Source organism: Scyliorhinus canicula, chromosome 12 (genome assembly GCF_902713615.1).
Source record: "Scyliorhinus canicula chromosome 12, sScyCan1.1, whole genome shotgun sequence".
Lineage (NCBI taxonomy): Eukaryota > Metazoa > Chordata > Chondrichthyes > Carcharhiniformes > Scyliorhinidae > Scyliorhinus > Scyliorhinus canicula.
This window is the reverse complement of record NC_052157.1, coordinates 129,908,908-129,932,857: the sequence shown is the minus strand read 5'-3', so window position 1 is coordinate 129,932,857 and position 23,950 is coordinate 129,908,908. Positions and strand designations below refer to the sequence as shown.

Here is a 23,950-nt window from a genome sequence, read left to right as displayed (position 1 = left end):
TTCTCCCGGGATCTACCGAATGCGTTCCGTCCTGATTCCGGCAGGACGCTGCCGGTAAATCACGCCCATTACTTTTGATCTATTTCAGTCCTGATGGGTGATTGGAATTTAAATGGGGGAGAAGTGTTGCAGAGTGTCATTTTGAGTACAGAGTGTTCTTATAAGCCTTTCTTCTATGTAATTTTTTTTCTAGCATCTTTTGAGGGTTCTGGGCTGAATTTGTGTTATTGTTAAACTTTGTTATTAATTTAAATAAAGAAGTTCCTTCTATTAAATAATGCATTCAATTAAGTACTTTGTGGTCTCAAGTTACCAGATGTTGAGTGTATCTAAAATTCCTCATTCCTGGTATCATTCTAATAAATCACCTCTCTAGGGCTTTAACATCCTTCCTTAAATAAGGTACCCAGAACTGAACACAATATTCCAAATGTGGTCTGACCAATGATTTGTGGAGGGATAGCATCACTTCTTTGCTATTATACTCTATACCTCTATTTATAAACCCATGGATCCTGTAAGCCTTAACAACTGTTTCAACTTGCCTGGTCACCTTCAGAGAATTATGCACTTGAACCCCGAGATCCCTCTGCTCCTGTACTCCCCTCAAGGTTGTACCATTGAGGCTATATTGTCTCCCCATGTTTCTTCTACCAAAATGCATTACCTCACATTTCGCTGCATTGAAATTCATCTGCCAGGTGTCTGCCCATTTGGTCAACTTGCATTGTCCATCTAAAGTCTCTCAGTGTAATCCTCACAATTCACTGTTCACCCTAGCTTAGTATCATCTGCAAGTTTAGAGATTTTGCCCTCAACATGCACCTCTAAATCATTTATATAAATCTGAAAAAGCAAGGATCCCAACACTGATCCATGGGGAACACCACTTTCAACTCGTCTCCAGACTGGGAAATGCACATCTATACCTACCCTCTGTTTCCTATCTCTTAGCCAACTTCTAATCCATGCTGCCAGGGACCCATCAATCCCAAACAGTTTTAATCTGCTAACCAACCTCCCACGTGGCACTGTATCAAATGCTTCTGAAAGTCCAAATATACATCCACGGCACTACCCTCATCCGCTGCCTGTGTCACCTGTCAAAGAACTCAGTGAAATTTGTCAGACATGACCTGCCCATGAAAAAGCCACGTTGATTGTCTAGTCTTAATTTATTTTTCTCTAAGTGTATATTTATCTTATCCGGTATTTTGGCCTCCATCAGTTTTCCCACTATTGATGTCAAGCTGACAGTTTCCTGGGTTATCCTTTGGCCCTTTCTTAAACAATGGCGTCACATTTGCAATCCTTCGGTCCTCCGGGACTAATCCTGTGTTCAGAGAGGCCTGGAAAATTTCAGTCAACAGCTCCGCAATATTCCCCCTTACCTCGCTCAACAACCTAGGTTGCATCCCATCCGGGCATGGCGACTTCTCTCGCTGGCGTGCTGTCAGCCTTTCTCGGGCCTTTTCTTTGTCTCTCACTATACTGCTCAGTTGTTCAACACCCACATTTTCAACTGGGCCATTGTCAGCATATTTTAGTCCGGTTATCAGTGTGAGTGATGGGGGGGATTGGGGGGGGGGGGGGGGGGGGGGGGGCAGTGTTAGGTGAATCTTCCAGTTCTTCAGTAGTTAGACTAGGGTTTTTCTGTTTAACATTTCCTGGATTACTATTTGGATAGGTCACACAGAACTGTCCAAAGACTTTGATTCTGACTCAGAGTTGGAGCCTTTCACAGAAGGTGCCGAGGAGCAGGGGCATTGTCTAGCAGAAGTTTAAGTTCCTAGGCACTTGGCAGGGAGGTCACTGAAGAGAATGAGAATTCCTAGGGGTCCCGATGCGCATGGGTCATGCTTGTACCTCTATAAGCCCTGGATCACCTCGGCACAATATTAACTACTTTCTCAATTACCTTCAACAATTCGTGTCGGGGACATAAATCCCTGATTCTTGACTTGGTTCTCACCCCCCCCCCCCCCCCCCCCCATCCCTTAAGTTACATTGCCCCCCCTTCTAAAAATGTTTCATGTTAAGACCTTTTTTGCATTAATTCCAACAGCCAAGTTGTCCACCAATTCCACCATCCTGTCTCAATGTTCTCCTTAAATCTATATTCAGAATCCCCTACAGTGCAATAGGAGGCCATTCGGCCCACTTAATCTTACACTGACCTTCTGAAAGAACACCCTACCCAGGCCTACTCTCCCACCCGATCCCCATAACCCCACTAACCTTTTGAACACGATGGGGCAATTTAGCATGGCCAATTCACCTGACCTGCACATCTTTGGACTGTGGGAGGAAACCTGAGCATCGGGAGGAAACCCAGGCAGACACAGGGAGAAAATGCAAACTCCACCAAGATTGGAATTGAACCCGGGACCCTGGAGCTGTGAGGCAGAAGTGCTAACCACTGTGCCACCCCATGTTGTACTAATGTTCTACCCAGTAAAAAAAAATGTAGATATCAATTGATGTGAGTAAAGTTTCCAACGCAGACTTCATTGAGCAGTGTCACACGCGGAGTGTACCTGCAGAGAAGGCTGGCATCAGCGAGCAGCTTTTGTGTTTAGTTTGGATGGGGTAACTGGATCAGGTTTAGATGTGGACTACCAGTCCCAGCAATCTCGGCTGATGGTGTCTTTTCCGGTTCCTGTCTAACTGGGAGTTTCGCAGTTGGGACTGATCGGAATTGGACCCACACAGGCAGCAGTTGTCAGACCGGCAGGAGCAGGCGGCTGTGCTGGAACGAGTGCGGTAACCCGTCCAGACATCAGTGAGCTGAGCTGAGCACTGGAACGCTCTCTTTCTGCTGCTGCTGGTGTGAGCACTGACACCGATTCATTCCACAGGCTGATCCCAGGGCGAAGCTCCAGACTGTTCGCTACAGCCTCCGACCTATATACACCTGTGTGGGTCAGAACTTCTTTCAGACCTGTGTCCGTCAGTGCTCAGAGATGGCCAGTTCAGAGGTAATGCTTCCTCGTGTATTTTTTAAAATCCAGTTTGATGAGTTATGAGCAGGTTGTCCAGTATTTCCTCCTATTGAAAGTTTCCCCTTTTACTCTCTGTTACACTTTTGCTGTTCTGTCTGCCCCGTCTCCTCTTTGGAGATTCGGACTGGGGGGGGGGGGGGGGGCAGAAGCAGAAATATTGAAAGCTTATTTCCCAATTCAGCAAGTTCCACATTTCCCCTCCTCTCGCCACTCTGCACTGTGTTACATCATTTTAGTTGCAACAATCGTTGTTCCATTAAAACTTCTGGTTCCAGGCTATTCTCAGGACCCAGTCAGTGTCTTGCACTGAAGTGCTGCAGAAAAAGATTTTACTGGATCAGAATCCATATTTATGTTCGAGTTTCTGTTCTGTCAGTCATATCCCTTGGCATCTGTTTCCTTATTCTTAACTCAGCTCTCCCATCAGTCTGGGCATCAGTCTTTTGCTCCATCTTGATTATTTAAAGTGTCCTGTTTTGGTTTTTATTCTCTCAGGGGACGTGGGCCTTGCTGGCAAGGACAGGACGGTAGCGTAGTGATTAGCTCAGTTGCTTCACAGCTCCAGGGTCCCAGGTTTGATTCCTGGCTGGGTCAATGTCTGTGCAGAGTCTGCACATTCTCCCCGTGTCTGTGTGGGTTTCCTGCGGGTGCTCCGGTTTCCTCCCACAGTCCAAAGATGTGCGGGTTAGGTGGATTAGCCATGCAAAATTGCCCTTGGTGTCTAAAAAGGGTAAGTGGGGGTTACTGGATTACGGGGATAGGTTAGATATGTGGGCTTGAGTAGGGTGCTCTTTGTAAGGGCTGGTGCAGACTCGATGGGCCGAATGGCCTCATTCTGCACTGTAAATTCTATGATTCTATGATTTGTTTCCCATCCCTAGATGATCCCCCTGTGCTGAGAGGCAGTGGGCAGTGCACATTGCTGTGGGTCGGGAGTCTTATGTAGGCCGGATTGGCTAAGGAGGACAGGTCTCCTTCCTGAAAGGGCATTAATGAACCAGATGTATTTTCAGGGCATTTGCTTGTGTGCTCGTGATCACCAATGCTGTGACAGGGGCACAGAGGGCCCCAATCAGGCACTTACATGGAACGTGAGGGGAGCTCAATGGACCAGTTAACAGGTCCTGGGTGTTTGCCCATCTAAAGAGTTTGAAGGCGGATGTGGATCTGGTTTTCTTGCAGGAGACACATCTGAGGGTTAGGGACCACACAAGACTGTGGAAAGGGTGGGCGGGGCAAGTGTTCCACTCGAGCTTTTCCGTGAGGACGAGGGGACGGTGGTGCTGATCAGTTGAAGGGTAATTTATACGGTGGCTAATATTTTGGTGGACTCAGGGGAAGATATGTGATAGTGAGTGGGTGTTGATGGGTGCTCCGGTGATCTTACTGGTATATGTGTGGCAAATGGGGACTACACGGACTTTAGTAAGAAGGTGTTGGCGGACATCATAGATTATCATAGAATTTACAGTGCAGAAGGAGGCCATTCGGCCCATCGAGTCTGCACCGGCTCCTGGAAAAGAGCACCCTACCCAAGGTCAACTCCTCCACCCTATCCCCACAACCCAGTAACCCCACCCAACACTAAGGGCAATTTTGGACACTAAGGGCAATTTATCATGGCCAATCCACCTAACCTGCACATCTTTGGACCTGCACATCCCGGAACTTCACTCGCATCAATTGCTTATGGGGGGCGACTTTAATTTTCTGACTAGAAATATTTATTTCTAAAATACCATTGCTGAGAGTGGCTTTATATATTCCAGAATAAAAGCAAATTACTGACGATGCTGGAATCTGAAACAAAAACAGAAAATGCCAGGTATCTCAACAGGTCTGACAGCATCTGTGGAGAGAGACGTTTTGAGTCTAAATTTACTCAAAACACTAGCTCTGTTCTTTCTCCACTGATGCTGTCAGAGCTGCTGAGATTGTCGCGTATCTCCTGTTTTTGTTTTCGATTCCCGATTGCATTAATTGAATTTAAATTTGACCAGCTGCCATGGTGGGACTTTAACCCAGTGACCCCAGAGCATTAGCCATCAAGATTACAAACCCAGTGGCATTCCCACCCAACCACCACCTCTCTGAGAATTTTGTCCCAAGTGTTTTCTAATCTGGGGACATTTTTAAAAACCCTCTAAATGAATGCAGATGTCATCGTTGTGCTCAATCTCCGGTTCAATGCCTATTTCCTGCTCTTCCACCCGTCCAAGGATGTGTATTTGTCACACATTGAAGCTCAGTTGGGCTCATGCTGCAAGTCCTGTGTGTTGCAATTCATGCCACTGTTCATGGTTGAGTAAGAAGTTACATGCATTGTGGAGCAACATGCAAATCTAACAAAGGGTGTGGGGACATTTGATAGTTCAGAAATCTCTCCAATTTATTACAAAGTAACTTAAAGTATTCAGTGATCACAAGCTGGATCACTGGTGCAATCCTGCTGGACTTTATTGAATCTCGAGTCTATGGGTCCTCATATAGAACATAGAACAGTACAGCACAGAACAGGCCCTTCGGCCCTCGATGTTGTGCCGAACAATGATCACCCTACTCAAACCCACGCTATACCCGTAACCCAGCAACCCCCCCCCCCCTTAACCTTACTTTTAAGGACACTACGGGCAATTTAGCATGGCCAATCCACCTAACCCGCACATCTTTGGACTGTGGGAGGAAACCGGAGCACCCGGAGGAAACCCACGCACACACGGGGAGGACGTGCAGACTCCGCACAGACAGTGACCCAGCCAGGAACCGAACCTGGGACCCTGGAGCTGTGAAGCATTTATGCTAACCACCATGCTACCGTGCTGCCCCATTTTAAAGGGAAATTGATTTGTTATATTTACATAATGTTGCAAAAGAAGCTGTCTGCAGCAGCATGGTGGCGTGGTGGTTTGTACTGCTGCCTCACGGCGCCGAGGTCCCAGGTTCGATCCCAGCTCTGCGTCACTGTCCGTGTGGAGTTTGCACATTCTGCCCGTGTTTGCGTGGGTTTCGGCCCCACAACCCAAAGATGTGCAGGGGAGGTGGATTGGCCACTCTAAATTGCCCCTTAATTGGAAAAAAGGAATTGGGTATTCTAAATTTATTTTAAAAAAAGAAGCTGCCTGCTCTTCTTGTTTGGAATTCCGAAGTATTCCTTTGGAATTCAACTGTGGTGCTAGAGGAATATAGGAAGTACAAGAGGGAACTTAAGAAAGCAATTAGAGAAGCAAAGAGGTGGGGGGGGGGGGGGGGGGGGGGGGGGGGGGGTGGCATGGAAAAGGACTGCTAATAAGATCAGGGAGAACCCTAAGATATTCGATCACAGTATTAAGGGGAAAAGGAAATCTGTGGAAAAAGGAAAAAGGACTCGGTAGATTGCTAGGGTATTAAATGAATATTTCTCATCGGTCTTCACTCAGGAGAAGGAGGATGTAGGTACAGAATTCAGGAAATGGCACTGTGAGGATCTTGAGCTGTTTGACATGGGCAGTGAGGTGGTATTGGAGGTATTGGAGGATTTGGCGGGCTTAAAAATAGATAGGACTTGAGGGGACGCACAGTGGTTCGCACTGCTGCCTCACAGCCTCACTTACTCAATTCCGGCCTCGGGGTGACTGTGTGGTTTGCACTTTCTCCCCATGTCTGCGTGGGTTTCCTTGGGGTGCTCCGGTTTCCTCCCACAGTCCAAAGATGTGCAGGTTAGGTGGATTGGTCATGTTAAATTGCCCTTAGTGCCCAAAAAGGTTAGGTGGGTTTACGGGGATAGGGTGCAGGTGTGGGCTTATATATGGTACTCTTTCCAAGGGCAGGTACCTGACTTGATAGGCCGAATGACCTCCTTCTGCGCTGTAAATTCTATGATTCTATGATAATTGTGTCCCAGACTGCTGTGGAAGGCGAGGCAGGAAATTGCAGGGGCTCTGACGCAAGCTTTTAATTCTTCTCTGACCACCAGAGAAGTACCAAAGGGCTAGAGAACAGCCACTTTTCACTAGGGGTGCTAGAGATAAACCAGGGAATTACAGGCCAGTGAGTCTCACTTCAGTGGTAGGGAAACTGTTGGAGTAAATTAGAGAAAATTCTGAAGGAGTAAATTAATCTCCACTTGGAAAGTCATGTGTTGATAAGGGATAGTCAGCACGGCTTAGTCAGAGAGAGGTCATGTCTAACAAATCTGATCAAATTTTTTGATAAAGTGACCGATTGTGTGGATGAAGGAAGTGCAGTTGATACAGTTTATATGGATTTTAGCAAAGCCTTTGGTAAGTTTCCACACGGGAGATTGATTGAGAAGGCTGAAGCACATGGAATTCAAGGAAACTTGTCAAGATGGATCCAAAACTGGCTTACTAATGGGACAAAAAGAGTGGCCGTAGAAGACTGCTTGAGTAACAGGAGGCCCGTGTCCAGCTGCAAACCGCAAGTTATATAGCCGAGAAGGTGGGGAGAATGATGAGCAAGTTTCCAGACGACAGCAAGATTGGTAGGGTGGTTAACAGTGAAGTAGAGGATTTTGGTTGGAGGTTGCAGGAAGCTATAAATGGGTTGGTCAGATGGGCAGAGCAGTGGCAGATGGTATTTAACCCTGGTAAATGCGAGGTGATGCACTTTGGAATAAGAAACAGAACAAGGGCGTATGTAATGAATGGCAGGACACTAGGAAGCTCAGGGGAACAGATGAATCTTGGAGTGCTTATTCACAGATTCCTGAAGGTGGCAGAGCAGGTGAATAGGGTAGTGAAGAAGGCATATGGGCACCTGCCTTTATCAGTCGTGGTATGGAATATAAGAGGAAGAAGGTTGTGTTGGAGCGATACAGAATGTTGGTTAGGCCACGGCTGGAGTACTGTGTACAGTTCTGGTCACCTCACTATAGGAAGGAGATGATTGCACTGGATGGAGATTCACAAGGATGTTGCCTGGGATGGAGAGACTGAATATGCTGGATTGTTTTCTTTAGAGCAGAGAAGACTGAGGGGGATGTGATTGAGGGGTGAAGATAATGAGGTGTTTGGACAGGGTGAAAATGAAGCAGCTGTTCCCCTTGGTTGAGGGGTCAATCACAAGGGGCCATGGTTTTAGGGTGAGGGGCAGGAGCATACGAGGGGATTTGAGAAAATAATATTCACATAGAGGGTGGTGAGAATGTGGAAAGCACGGCCTGGGAAGGTAGTGAGGCTGGAAACCTCACAACCTTTAAAAAGTACTCGGATAAGCAGTTGGAACACCATCACACTCAAGGATATGGGCCAAGTGCTGGTAAGTGTGATTAGCGCAAGATTTTTGTTGGTGGAGACTCAACAGGGCCTTTTCTGCACTGTGCGACTCTGGGTCTTTTAAAATTTACTTAGACATAGAATTTACAGTGCAGAAGGAGGCCATTCGGCCCATCGAGTCTGCACCGGCTCTTGGAAAGAGCACCCTAGCCAAGGTCAACACCTCCACCCTATCCCCATAACCCAGTAACCCCACCCAACACTAAGGGCAACTTTGGACACTAAGGGCAATTTATCATGGCCAACCCACCTAACCTGCACATCTTTGGACTGTGGGAGGAAACCGGAGCACCCGGAGGAAACCCAAGAACACACAGGGAGAACGTGCAGACTCCGAACAGACAGTGACCCAAGCCGGAATCGAACCTGGTACCCTGGAGCTGTGAAGCAATTGTGCTATCCACAATGCTACCGTGCTGCCCCTAGTGCTGTTGAGAAATTCCTATTTTGAAATAAATCAAATAACTAATTAAACCAAGTTACCTACCAAATTTATGTTTCTCTGTCATCTATCAGATTATTCCTATTTTGGATCAATCGAATAACCAATTAAACTAAATTGAATAAACTGAGGGACAGGTTAAAAGGCTACTGCCTGAAACAAAATGTAAACCACAAATGAAACTTACAAAACATTAAGCCCAGTGTGATTGTATGAGTTCACGCCATAACACTCTGGAACTTTTCCACACACTTTGTTCTTCCAGGCAGACAACAGGGGCAGCATTTTCCCTGTGGGCTTAAGGCACTGCTGTCAGACTGAAATAGGGGTCAGAAACATGCACTATGTTGGAAACAGTCTCTTGTTCGTTTTCCTCTGCAACGGTCAATGAATCGGCCCGAGGACAAGCTAGCCGCCCAATTAAAGATGGTGGGAGGACTCTCGAAGCTGGAGGGCCAATAGGAGACACTGCAACACAGAATAAGCCTTTGAAGTGAAGCCGGGGTGTCCGACGATGGAGGTCGCCTCTCTCCAAAGTGTTTACAGTTAAAATAGAAAACGGAATCAGCAGCCTGACCACCATTGTGGAAATGGGTTGTACCCATTGGGTGGCACAGTGGTTAGCACTGCTGCCTCACAGCTCCAGGGACCCGGGTTCAATTCCAGCCTCGTGTGACTGTCTGTGTGAAGTTTGCACTTTCTCCCAATGACTGCGTGGATTTCTTCCGGGTGCTCCAGTTTCCTCCCACATTCCAAATATGTGGGCAGCACGGTAGCATGGTGGTTAGCATAAATGCTTCACAGCTCCAGGGTCCCAGGTTCGATTCCCGGCTGGGTCACTGTCTGTGCGGAGTCTGCACGTCCTCCCCGTGTGTGCGTGGGTTTCCTCTGGGTGCTCCGGTTTCCTCCCACAGTCCAAAGGTGTGCGGGTTAGGTGGATTGGCCATGCTAAATTGCCCGTAGTGTCCTAAAAAGTAAGGTTAAGGGGGGGGGTTGTTGGGTTGCGGGTATAGGGTGGATATGTGGGTTTGAGTAGGGTGATCATTGCTCGGCACAACATCGAGGGCCGAAGGGCCTGTTCTGTGCTGTACTGTTCTATCTATGTGCAGGTTGGGTGGATTGGCCATGCTAAATTATCCCTTTGTGTCCAAAACGTTAGGTGGGGTTACTGGGTTATGGGGATAGGGTGGAGGCCTGGGCTTAAATAGGGTGCTCTTTCCAATGGCCGGACTCGATGGGCCAAATGACCTCCTTCCGCACTGTAAATTCTATGATTCCTCAGGACAGCCTTTGCCTGCCACTGAAGCTGAAACCAGGCAGACAGGCGGGGAGAAAGTCCTCTAAACTGGCCCGGGGTGATGCCTGCTCCCGCACAATCCTGTTCCCTCCCAATCTGCCCCTGGGATAGTGCTTCCAGCCAGCTGCCCTGTTCCCTACCGCGGTTAGGAACCTGGAGGCTGGATGGAAAATCCCTGTTGATTTTTGACGATAGGCCTTTAATTGATTGAGTTGGCTACCACCTGTTTGCATCTGGTTAATCCTGCCCCTTCCTCATCCAATTTCTAGCAAGTTGTTCCAGGATTAAGCTGGGGAAGCAGCACATCCACTGGTGACAAAACTGTGTCCCTCATTCCTCCCCCACCCTCCCTCAAAAAAAAGGGTTAAACCAAGCTACTGAGTGTACCCAGGAGGTTTAGAGATTCATCTTTAGAATTAGCATTTTGGGACATGTTCAGTGATTATACTCTTAACGTGTCACATTATCAAATGTTATCATTCATGCTTCATATGAAAGTTCAGGAGGCCTGATGAGGTAAATTCAAATAAAGTTTAATTCAACAACAAAATAAAGGGCTGCAACGCGGCTTACAATCCAAAGGTCCCAACCGGGACTACCGGTCACGCCGGTCCCAATCTGGGCCGGCTTTTATGAGGCGATTTTTGAGATCCCCTGCTGATGGGTCTCCATCTACTGGCGGGGGAGCTCGTTTTCCATGAGTCCCACTGGGAGATCAATTGGGATGTCCCCACAGGTCTCGTGAGGGTTACTGCACTTCAACAATGATGAGTGCGCTTCTCAGAGTTCTACCGAGCTCAGACCATGTCAGTCTTGAATGTTTTGCTTGTCAAACTTTGTAATAAATGCCAACAATTTCATATCTCCCAGGGTGCTAAATTATGGGGTGGAAGATTTGTTGGACGCACTGACCCAATTATGGAGAGGTTTAATTCCTCCATGAATTGTGATAAAAGAATGTGGGCTGCCGATATTAAAGGAAGCAAGGCCTATGCCAAGGCTTTGGAGAAGGCGGGACTTTTAACAAAAACTGAAATGGATCAAATTCTAAATGGAATGGACAAGGTAAGAAATTTTGTAATGAACTGGCCTTAACTACCAAAGTAATGAAGTCTTCTGCCCTTAGTCTGAAGATCAGTCAGTTTAATTGTCTTGCGCATCAGTAAACCACCCAAGGATTGAGTTAAACGGAATTCCATTTTTGAGTTCAGATGAAATTTGTAGGCAACGGTTTTCTGGTTGTGCTCTTGACGTCCTGTAGTTATTCCTCAAGTTTATTTTAATGGACAGAAAAGTACTGGGCTGGTGAGCAGCCAAGTGAAAAATCTGCTTGTTCAATTCGCTTTCAAGTTAGTCCCAAACTACACCAGTTGCCTCACTCTCTGATACGGTGAGCAGAATATTGGCAGACTGGATCCCAGCGTTTCTGCTTGAACAATGCTATGGGAAATCAGGGCCGGGATTCTCCCCTACCCGGTGGGGCAGGGGGGTCCCGGCGTGATGGAGCGGCATGAACCACTCCGGCGTCAGGCCGCCCCAAGCCCTCGCATTGAAGGGCTAGGCCCGCGCCGGAGTGGTTCCCACTCCGCCGGCTGGCATGGACGGCCTTTGGCGCCACGCCAGCCAGGGCCGAAAGGACTTCGCCGGCCGGCGTAAGCCATGGCGGGGGCAAAAGAAAAAGAGTGCCCCACGGCACAGGCCCGCCCGCCGATCGGTGGGCCCATTCGCGGGCCAGGCCAACGTGGGAGCACCCCCCCCCCCCCCCCCCCCCCGGGGTCAGATCACCCCCCCCCCCCCAGGACCCTGGAGCCCGCCCGCGCCGCCAATCCCGCCGGTAAGAGAGGTGGTTTAAACCACACCGGCGGGAGAGGCCTGTCAGCGGCGGGACTTCGGCCCATCGCGGGCCGAAGAATCGCCGCGGGGTGCCCGCCGACCGGCGCGGCGCATTTCCCGCCCCCGCCAAATCTCAACCCCCAGGGGGTCGGAGAATTCCGCCCCAGGTCACTTAAGAATATTGGCTGCAGCTAGCATTTCCTACACTTTTCCTATTTCGCCCATACAGCCTGGTTCAGTTGGCACATTGTCTCACAAGTCTGATGAATAATATTGTTATTGGGATTCCAATAGTTTGTGTCATTCGTCCAAAATGAAATGCTGATCGTTCTTTTGTGCATTGAGGTCAATGTGTGCTTATTTGTTGTTCATCGTTTAGTGTACCTGGTTACATGTGATTACCTGTGTTCATTTTAATTCATATCTCACCCTCACTCGGTGAATATTCTTTTGTTCTGAGTCTTGTTCTGAGTCTTGTTTTGCATTTGTCAGTGTTTTCTTAGTTAATCTTAGCATAGTGTGCATGTTGAAGGTACAAGGCGAGTTTTACCAGATAGATTGGTTAGGTGTCAATCCTGACATTTTAATGTGAGTGCATATAAAATCATAAAATGCTAAATCACAGCAGGGCATTCAGCCCATCATGGCTATGCTAGCACTTTGACGGAGATATCCAGTTAGTTGCCCTCCTCTTTGGTCTGATTTTTTTTTAAACTGCAAATATTTAATTGTTTTATTATGAAGGTTATCATTGAATCCTCTCTCTCTACCCTTGCACTTTGGGCATTCCAAATCGTAACAACTTGTATTTTAAAAGAAAATGTTTTCTTATCTCTGGTCTGGTCTTGCCAATTATTTTAAATCTCTCCTCTGTCTCCCTTGCTGCAGGAGGAAACAGTTTCACATTTGCTCGATCAGAACCCTTCATAGTTTTGAATTCCAGTGTTAAATCTCCCCTTAACTTCCACTGCCATGAAAATATCAATTGCAGTTTCGGTGCTGCGTGAATCTGTTAAGTGCACTTGTTACAGAATCTAAATTGCAACGTTCATTTCCTTTAAAAAAAAACACTAATGTTTCCGAAAGCTGCTCTCCTTATTTTTATTGGAGCCAATTTTTCTTTTATTTGCGCAAATGGTGCTTAAGGGGCTGTGTGATTCAGTGCTTTAAAAAATATTTTGATTTCAAACTGTTAGATTGCCGAAGAATGGACAAATGGCACTTTTGAGATTAAAGAAGGAGATGAGGACGTTCACACAGCCCATGAACGAAGACTAAAGGTAAAGGCGGCCACTAAATATACCTATCTTGAATTTCTATGATCCTTTTAAAGAATAATACAGTAAATGGATAAACTCCGGAACATCCAGATATAGACTTGGAAATAACTTTGAATCTGTAACCTGGTTTACTTTCACTGATATCCAGACTCTGTCTGGTTGAAGATCCATTGCAATTTGACATCATTATGTTAGTGACAATCGTTTTGGAAAGTTAACCATCTTATCAACTGAATATGTGGTTTGACATGAATTCAATTAATTTTTCAAAGCTCTTGCGCACCGCAAGAAGTAAGAAAACATGGGGACATTCGAGTTGATGCATCAGGGGCAGTCTCAGTGACAAGCTATTGATTGGCATTTTCGTTGCTACATAGGTCAACAAATCTATCACCAAGTTCTGCAATCATTGTAAGAGAAACTGGAGGTGGCTAACATTGCTCGTTTTGAGCCTGCATTTTAGCCGGAGAATAAATCCTGGTGACCTTCACTTGCTCATTCTAACCTTTCTTTTTAAGTCCCCAAGGTGACCTCTGGGCATGAATTGTTTTGAAATGCTAAATTTTCTTTGAGCTATATTTTTTGATTGGCAAAGTTGAAACGTGTTTCATTGAAACTTTAAAAATTCTTACTTGCCTGTCAGGGTGGATGTCAATAAGGTATTTACCCTGGCTGATGAGTCCATTTAAGACTGAGGTGAGGAGGAATGTCTTCACTTGGGGGGGGGGGGGGGTGAATCTTTTGCATTCTCTACACCAATAGGCCGTGGAAGCTCAATCGTTGAGCATGTTCAAGACTGAAAGGGATAGTTTTAAGACTAATGACATCGAAGGATGTGTGTTGATAGTGCCAGACAGTGACATTGAGGCAGATGATCAGCAATTATCTAAGTGAACAGGAGAGCAGGCTCAACGGGCTGAATGGCATGCTCCTATTCCTTGGTTCCTATTATTGTTTCACTTTAATTTGTTGCTTTATGAATGGGTTTGTTTCCACGCTTTCTAAGTTATCTTGTGGATAACTAATTAATCTTAATGACTTAAGTGATTTCATGGAAGTTTATAGTTATTAATCAAGATTGTTGTGAAATTATTAATAGTTTTTAATCCATGTAACAACTTTCTGGTAGAGTTACTGTTGTTCAACAGCATTTTATATTTATATGGTGCCTTGAACACAGGGAAGCATTCAAAGTAGAGATGGGACAGGTTCTTAACAGTTGTTGGAGGAAGAAGTAAGAGAGAGAACCAAAGACTTGGTTAAATAATTCAATTTTAATGAAAGTATTAATAATTGAAATATGTGGAGCAGATGCTTCCTCTTATGGGCATTTGGAACAAAAGGTTATAGTCTCAGGATAAAAGGTAGCAAATTTAAAACAAAGTTGAAGGGGAACTGCTTCTCCCAAAGGGTTGTGAATCTGTGGAATTCACTCCCCCAAAAGTGCCATGGATGCTAGGACATTGGATACATTTAAGGAGGAGTTAGACAGATTTTGAATTGGTAATGAGTTCAAGGGTTATAGGATCGGACTGTGGAGTTAAGGCCAGGATGAGATCAGGCATGATCGAATGGCAGACCAGACTAGATGGGCCAAATGGCCTAATTCTGCTCCAATAGCTTCTGAATTTGTGCAGCAAAGTTGAGAAATTTGGGAATTCCTGGCTGCAGGGATGTGATGATTGAACACTTGGTAATTGAGGCGGCAGCTGTTACAATTAAAGGATTATAATATTATTAAATTTTGGGACTCGGTCTTTAGAGTAAATGAAGGGGGGTTATGCCTGCCCGACAGGAAGCCTGGGTGGTTTGATTGAGAGATCAAAGGAAGGCTTAGATTGTTTTATTCAGTAGAAAGTGCAAGATGTTTTCACTGGATAACAGTCTCTGGGTTTGTAATAAGTGAACTTTGAGTCTCCCAAAGTTCCAGAAAGGTGCTGTTGGTATTGGACTGTACTGTAAACTGTCTGTTTACTTCTAAGATGAAAGGGAGTTAGGATTAAAGGTTGCTAATTAACGTTTCTCCCTAGATATAAGGGGAGGGATTTTCCATGCCTGCGTCCTGTCGGACTTTGTGAGGACGTAGGAGGGGCACCATTGGCCGGCAGCCAGATATTCTGGTCGCACCACTATCGATGTGTTTTCCTCTTGTTCGCACCCTCCTCCACTGGGAAACCCGCTGCTGGGTTTGCCATTGGCGAGATTGGAAGGTCCCACTGGCAGGAATGGCTGAATAATTTCGGCCAAGGATTTTAGGTTTCACGTTGCCATGGAGAAGAGGGCAGGCTTCTCTACAAATGAATGAAAATCACAGACAGTGGCGGTTCAGTGTGGTCAGCAGAAACGTTGCGAGCTGCCACACCAGGTACATGAGAGAGACGGTCTCTAGTCAAAGAGATATATCCTGCAGCCTTCTGTGGATTGGTTCTGGCCAGGGTGAATAGGAATCACTCCAACAGGCTTTGCTGCTGGTGATGCACTTAAGAAACTCCAAAACTGAGGATATGATAATTATTGGAAGCTGGACGTAACCGTTGCTGAAAGGACTGTAATTCCACGGAGAGTGCAACATGTAATAAAGAGAAAGTTCCTGCAGTTTAAAGTATATGTTACTCACAGAAAGAAAGTTGTGAGTTGGCTGGGACCCTCGCTCCAGTCGATTGATATAGACACAACACCTTTATCTTTGAAACAAATCACTTCTTTATCAAGCACAATATAAAATCCCAATGCTTATCACTGCTACAAGAGCGGTTCTATCATACGCTGTATCAAAAATCCATTTCACAAAGTATCAAAAGGTCTGTTACACACAGTATCAAAACCCTGTTCTATAAAAGATATCAAAACTCATGGCTAGGACCTAAATATTAACTGTCACGAGGCAAGATGATCAGGCTCCCTTTTAGATCCCAGTGTCCTCATCTTACGATGGTTACTTCTGCAGGTTATCGCTTCAGAAGTCGCTTTGCCTCCTTTTTATGCAGATCTTGCTCATGCTTCCATCACATACTCACTGGACAGCACTAATCAACCAATGTCTTTTCTGGTCACAGATGCTCAAAAGAGTCATGACTTATTCACGGGTTGTATTTCTTCTCAGGAGCACGACACATTGGGGTCTGTGTTCAATTACTATCCGTCCAAGGCATAGCAAGTTATCATCCGAACAGCTCCTGTGTTTATTCCTGACTGCAAATCCTGTTCTTCACTGCAGACTCCCACTGTTTGTGCTGCCTATGCTAATACAGAGTTAGCCTTTTTAACCATGAGGCTTTGCTGGTGTCTTTATGATTACCCATCAGGCTACAGTCACCCCTTTGATCCATTGAGCGCTAGTGGATTGGATCATAATTATATCTGTCTACTTTCTGAATTAACATTCAGGTCCAAGCCATGTCACAACTTCACTGTCTCATTTTAACGTTGGTTTTTTAATTTGTTCCAAAACCCAAATTAAATCCTCAAATTCCCCTGCTGCTCCCTTGAAACGATCATGTGAATATTTCCTATTATTAGTTCCCCAATCCTTCAATCAACTTAACCAATTTCGTCATATATTATTTTACTCCCTCTGTCCAATCATTGCGAAATCAGTTCCTCTAAAAACATATGTGTCATAGAGTCATAGAATTTACGGTGCAGAAGGAGGCCATTTGGCCCATCGAGTCTGCACCGGCCCTCGGAAAGAGCACCCTGCTTAAGCCCATGCCTCCATGCTATCCTGTAACCCAGGAACCCCACCTAACATTTTTTTTGGACACTGAGGGCAATTTAACATGGTCTATCCACCTAACCTGCTCATCTTTGGACTGTGGGAGGAAACCGGAGCACCCGGAGGAACCCCACACAGACATGGGGAGAACACTCAGACTCCGCACAGGCAGTGACCCAAGCCAGAAATCGAACATGGAACCCTGGAGCTGTGGAGTGACAGTGCGAACCACTATGCTACCGTGTCTTCACGATCAAAAAAAAAATCCTGTGACAATAGTAGTCATCTTAACCATATTGTGCTGTTGTCCAGGAGCTAATAATGTTTGGGACCTGTTCTTCAGTGCATTTCACCATGCTTTTTCACATGTCCATCATTCCACATGTTCGTGAAAGACACTTATCGAACCACAACTGCACACTCTTATTGGGATCTCAACACCATGTCATCCTTTCTGGACATCACGTGATCTTATCAAAAGACCCATCTGTATACATATTTATGTATGTGTGTGTGGGGTGTCTCCACGGCAGAGTATTTGCTTACCTCCCGCTGGGTGGTCCCAATAACTTGGACGACGGCACTACTGTCAAATTCAGGATACTTTTTCTTTTAAAACCTCACAGGCAAGGGGACAAACATATCCAAGGGAAACTCAGTAACTTTCTAATTTAACCTAAACTTTCTTGATTTTCACTGAAATTGACTTTGAAACCAGAATAAACCAAGAATTAATCCCAATTTGTTATTGTGAAATCTCCCTTTACTCTATCGTTCTCTCAATCACTTTTCCTTCAGACAATTTTCAGTTACACACCCTATTGGTTATCATCCTGTCTGAAGCCTACCATTGAAAAAACTATTCTGACAAATACAATATTTGTTCTTTCCATTCAACAATAAAACATTACAAATGATTTGAGACTTGAGTATGTTTTGTCTCAAAATTCCCTCTGGTCAATGCTCAATTTTTTCCTTTTATTAATATTAACAAGCTATGTTCCCTTAAGGTTTAAATTACTCAGTGCAGGTAAAAATAAACTTGAGCGATTTTTATGCCACCCTAACAAGTTGTAGAGGCAACTATTCCTCTTGACCAATGCTTTCTTAGTTCATGAATAGCATGTTCTGCACAAACCCTGTATTTAGAACATAAGAACACAAGAACTAGGAGCAGGAATAGGCCATCTGGCCCTTCGAGCCTGCTCCGCCATTCAGTGAGATCATGACTGATCTTTTGTGGACTCAACTCCACTTTCCATCCTGAACAACATAACCCTTAATCCCTTTATTCTTCAAAAAACTATCTATCTTTACCTTGAAAACATTTATTGAAGGAGCTTCAACTGCTTCACTGGGCAGGAAATTCCATAGATTCATAACCCTTTGGGTGAAGAAGTTCCTCCTAAGCTCAGTCCTGAATCTACTTCCCCTTATTTTGAGGCTATGCCCCCTAGTTCTGCTTTCACCCGCCAGTGGAAACAACCTTCCCACATCTATCCTATCTATTCCCTTCATAATTTTATATATTTCTATAAGATCCTCCCGCATCCTTCTAAATTCCAACGAGTACAGTCCCAGTCTACTCAATCCTCTCCTCATAATCCAACCCCCTCAACTCTGGGATTAACCTAGTGAATCTCCTCTGCACACCCTCCAGCGCCAGTTCGTCCTTTCTCAGGTAAGGAGACCAAAACTGAACACAATACTCCAGGTGTGGCCTCATTATCACCTTATACAGTTGCAGCATAACCTCCCTGGTCTTAAACTCCATCCCTCTAGCAATGAAGGACAAAATTCCATTTGCTTTCTTAATCACCTGTTGCACCTGTAAACCAACTTTTTGCGACTCATGCACCAGGACCCTCTGCACAGCAGCATGTTTTAATATTTTATCATTTAAATAATAATCCCTTTTGCTGTTATTCCTACCAAAATGGATAACCTCACATTTTTCAACATTGTATTCCATCTGCCAGACCCTAACCCATTCACTCAAACTATCCAAATCTCTCTGCAGACTTCCAGTAACCTCTGCACTTTTTGCTTTCCCCCTCGACTTAGTGTCGTCTGCAAACTTGGACACATTGCACTTGGTCCCCGACTCCAAATCATCTATATTTTATTCCCCTTGTAAGGTTTTGACTCCATTCCACAACCCTAGATAGCTATTAAAGATTGGAAAATCCTATTATCTGTTGCAAATTTCATCGACTCTCTCAAGATTTAACACTCGGTCTCTTGAACCTGCTCTGCCATTCACTAGGATCATGGCTGATCTGATTGTAGCCGATCCCCGATAACCTTTGACTCTCTCGTTAAACAAGAATCTATCAACTTTTGCCTTAAAAATATTCAGGCACTCTGCTTCCACTGCCTTGTGAGGAGGACAGTTCCAAGGTCTCGCTGCCCTCTGAGAGAGGAGAAATTATCCTCCCCTCTGTCTTAAATGCACGTCCCCATATTTTTTAACCGCCTCTGTTGTCTCCTTCCCCTCTTGATTTGAAAACTGGAAAAGAGAAAGGGGAAAGATTCAGTGGAGAAGTCTGTGCCAAATAGGCCTGGTGAACACCCATTTATAGGGCATACAATTAGTTGGGGAAATTTATATTTTCTTTTAGCTATGCTTGTAACAGGCTGCGAGGTTGCAGAACGACTTAGACAAGAAAAACCTGTTTTCCTGTAACTGAATAACATTTCCTCATAGGTTTCCCATGATAGTAAGCAATTACCCATCCTTTTTTTCCTCTCTTGAGCTTCTTGCAAGCTCCAGGGAAATTCCCAGCAAATCCCAATTTCGGGCTCCGCTGGAAGCCCAGATAAATGGAAGAAACCTGGAACACTGCATCAGGATTGTCAAGGTCAGGATCTTTTGGTGACTGATCATGATTAATGACCTGAACGCCCATGGTGCAAAGGTTTTCTTTTGAGGTCAGGGGAAGAATAAAAACTCATTGGGAGTTTAAATTAATTTATGGAATTTGGGTATCACTGGCTAGATTAGATTCGCCCATCCCTAGTTGCTCTTCAGAATCTGGTGGTGAGCTGCCTTCTTTTTTTTAATGAATTTAGAGTACCAATTTGTTTTTTCCAATTAAGGGGCAATTTAGCGTGGCCAATTGTGGGAGGGTGCTCCAGGATTTTGACCCAGCAACAGTAAAGGAACGGCTTTTGCAGGTACATGGGTCGATAAGGATTCGTAACCTTAGCATAGCACCAGGTTCTTCAGGAGAATCCCTGCTCTGCATGGGCCACACTGGGTGCGGATTCCCAAAACATCATGTTTGCTGGGAATCTCAGTCACTTCGATAAAACTGCTGTGTTGGGTCTGTGTGTACTATAGTTACAGACATAGTTTCACATCTTTGGGAAACATCTGCTGGTTCCAGAGCAGCATAAATGGTGCAAAGACCTGCAGCGGGATTCTCCAAACCCCCACCGGGGAGAGTCCCCGGGGGGACAGAAGTAAAGCTATCCTTTTTAAGAAATCCCATTTCCATCTCTGGAAGGCACACCACTATTCATTACTCATTGAAACGTTATATTTTTAAAGAGCATTGACAGATTGAGTTTAAGACAAATGTTTCCCTGGCTTGGGGGGTCTAGAACTAGGGGGGGGGGGGGGGTCACAGTTTCAAATGCAGGGGTTGGTCATTTAGGACTGAGGTGAAGAGAAATTTCTGCACTCAGTTGATTGCGAAACCTTGAAACTCTGTATCCCAAGATGTTGTATGCTCAGACATGTAGCATCTTCAGGAGAAAGGTCAGTAGGTTTTCAATACAAAAGGAATTGAGAATGTAGAAGTAAAGTTAAGCTAGAAGACTGGCCATGATCACATTGAGGAGCCAAATTGTCTATTCCTGTCCCTAATTTGTATGGTTTCCTACTTGGTTATCTGTTGATTTTTATGTATTTGAAATGGATATACTACAAAGGAACTTTTGGGTGTAGCATAATTTAATACTTTCCTGTGACTTGATAACACCCTTATAATAAGACCATGGGCGCAATCAACCCAAAGGGGGACAGAGTCCCGTAGCGCAAGATTAACCAGGTGTTTCCTAGTGCTCGTAACACCAGAATCTATTGGCTAAGGCTGCAATGGTGCATTATGTGCAAGAGCAGAGTACCTCTGAAAGCAACTTGTGGAGGATTTTCATGGTTAACTGCTCCTGTGCAGACGGCAGACATTAATGTCAGCCTTGCCTTGTCATAATGACGAGTTCTGGCAGCCTAATTTAGAGCACAATCTGATCCATTGTTGGTATTGTACATGCTGGCAGACCTTCAGTGCCATTGTTTAAATGTGCGTATATAAAGCTAGCAGATGAACTACTTTGAGGCATGCTCTTAGAAAAACCCTTTACGTAATTTATTTCTTATTTCAGGAGCTGATTGGAGAAGCGGGAGGAAAATTGCACACTGGTCGAAGCAGGAATGATCAGGTAAATTGAATACATGTTAGAATCATAACAGTATATAAGGAATATAAAGATTTGCTGCGTTATTAGTTTTTAAAACTTCTAATATTTCCCGTTCCTCCTCTCTAGTTCTTTTCCCAATATTTAATATCTGTGATTACTGACTCGCCCACCAATAAAAAGTAGTTTATCCTTCTTTACTCTATTGAAGCCTTTCATGGTTTTGAATGCCTCCATTAAATCTCCCTTCAACCTCTACTCCTGAGTGGCTGGGATGGGTCTCCTCAGCTTCTTCATATTAACTGCCCTCTCTTCCCTGGGAAATGTCCTGGCCAAGGCCTTGAAGCCTTCTGTAGAACTGTAGTGGCTGAAATAGATCACACTAATCCAAGCTCAGATTAACCAGAGAATTATCAAGATTTAGTATAACGCCTTTGCTTGGAAATCCTAGGTGCTTTGATCTTCCTCCCCCAACCTGAGTAAGCTGAATTAAAGAATGGCATCGTAACCCAAGTAATTTTTTTTTTAAATAATAATTTCGGGTTGTGGGTGTCGCTGGTTAGGCCAGCATTTATTGTCCATCCCTGGTTGCCCTTCAGAAGGTGGTGGCGAGTTGCCTTCTTGAACCTCTGCAGTCCTTGAGGTGTAGGTGCACCCACTGTGCTGTTAGGGAGGGAATTCTAGGATGTGGCCCCTGCGACGATGAAGGAATGGCGATATATTTCCAAGTCAGGGTGGTGAGTGGCTTGGAGGGGAACCTCCAGGTGGTGGGGTTCCCAGGTATCTGCCGCTCTTGCCCTTCTAGATGGTAGTGGTCGGGGTTTTGGAAGGTGCTGCCTAAGGGACCTTGGTGAGTTACCGCAGTGCATCTTGCAGCTGCTACACACAGCTGCCACTGTTCGTCGGTGGTTTGAATGATTGTGGAAGGGAGAGCAACCAAGCGGGCTGCTTTGTCCTGGATGGTGTCGAGCAACTGTTGTTGGAGCTGCACTCGATAGGCAAGTGGAGAGTAACTCAATAACTAATTTATACACCTTGGCCGGGATTCTCCCCCACCCGGCGGGGCGGGGGGGGTCCCGGCGTGCCGGAGTGGCAAGAACCACTCCGGCGTCGGGCCTCTAGGGGCTAGGCCCGCGGCGGAGTGCCTCCCGCTCCGCCGACTGACACGAACAGCCTTTGGCACCCCGCCGACCGACACGAACGGCTGGCCGAAAGGCCTTTGGCGGTCGGCGTGAGTCCGCAGATGCGCCGGAGCGTCAGCAGTCGCTCACGTCACCCCAGCGCATGCGCGGTGGAGGGGGTCTCTTCCGTCTCTGCCATGGTGGAGGCCGTGGCGGCGGCGGAAGAAAAAGAGTGCCCCCACGGCACAGGCTCGCCTGCCGATCGGTGGGCCCCGATCACGGGCCAGGTCACCGTGGGGGCACCCCCCGGGTCAGATCGCCCCTTGCCCCCCCCCCCCCCCCCCCCCAGGACCCCGGGGTCCGCTCCCGCCACCTGCTCCCGCCGGCCCCAGAGGTGGTTTAAACAACGTCGGCGGGAGAGGCTTGACAGCGGCGGGTCTTCGGCCCATCGCGGGCCGGAGAATCGCCGCGGGGGGCCCGCTGACCGGCGGGGCGCGATTCCCGCCCCCCGCCGATTCCCGGGTGGCGGAGAATTCCGGCCACGGCGGGGGCGGGATTTACGCCGGCCCCGGGCGATTCCCCGACCCTGCGGGGGGTCGGAGAATTCCGCCCCTTGTTCTGTGTCGTCTCCATTATTTCAGTTGTTGGAAGGGAAGACCAAAACATGTTTCTGGTTTGATCCATTCAGATGAATTGATGAGTGCAAGCTTTCATTAATACTTAAAGGGGATAAAAAGGCTTTACCGGGATAGCATGCTCACATGTTTGTCAGTGAGCTTTCAAATGTCAGTGCAGAAACTACTGCCTTTTGATATGAATCCTTTTTGAAAAGATTGGTGTCTGTTGTTTTTGCAGCGAATCCCAAGAAGCCTTAAAAACCCACATGTGTTCACTGTTTTTAGCAGATGGTTGTGTGTGTGCCACTGGAGAGAGGTACCACACAGTTTTAGGCAATGCCGTTCCTCTACAAGCTATTCATAACTGTATACAATGAACTTTTTTATAGGTGGTAACTGACATGAGAATATGGCTGCAAGATGAAATCTCCGTTCTGATGGGCCACTTGCAGCAGTTAATAAAAACGATGGTTGAAAGAGCAGCAGCGTACGTTCTTTATTCTGTATTTCATGGTTTTAGACACAGTTTAAAGATTCTTCAAATCAAATCAGTTAATATAATTTTATTTTGCATTATGTTGTTCAAATTATGTAATGTCAGTGGAGCAGAATCTCTGAATGTAGTGGGGAATACATCATTAATCCAAGTAAAACCTGGGGCCTTGCCTGTTGTGGTTCTGTCTGCGTGTTGAACCTCTATCTGCAGGATCCTAATTCCCTCACAATGTAATATTTTAAAAATTCATTTTTCAGTATATGGGCGTCGCTGGCTAGGCCACCATTTATTGTCCTAATTGCTCTTGAGATGGGTAGCACAGTTGTTAGCACTGCTGCCTCACAGCGCCAGGGACTGGGATTTGAATTCAACCTTGGTTGGCAGTGTGTAGTTTGCATGTTCTCCCCTTGTCTGCGTGGGTTTCCTCCGGGTGCTCCAGCTTGCTGCCATAG

The 23,950-nt window shown here is 45.9% G+C and overlaps 1 protein-coding gene across 1 annotated transcript in view; it reads left to right on the top strand.

Moving 5' to 3' along the window:
* Window positions 1-2,735: 2,735 nt before the first annotated feature.
* asl (argininosuccinate lyase) overlaps window positions 2,736-23,950 on the top strand; it is a 44,027-nt gene continuing 22,812 nt past the window's right edge. Inside the window, exons 1-5 of the mRNA XM_038814105.1 lie at window positions 2,736-2,978; window positions 10,885-11,079; window positions 13,044-13,127; window positions 21,232-21,288; window positions 23,392-23,489. Of these exons, the coding sequence (XP_038670033.1) occupies window positions 2,964-2,978; window positions 10,885-11,079; window positions 13,044-13,127; window positions 21,232-21,288; window positions 23,392-23,489 (449 nt within the window). The 5' untranslated portion in view covers window positions 2,736-2,963. The remainder of the gene's footprint in view (window positions 2,979-10,884; window positions 11,080-13,043; window positions 13,128-21,231; window positions 21,289-23,391; window positions 23,490-23,950) is intronic.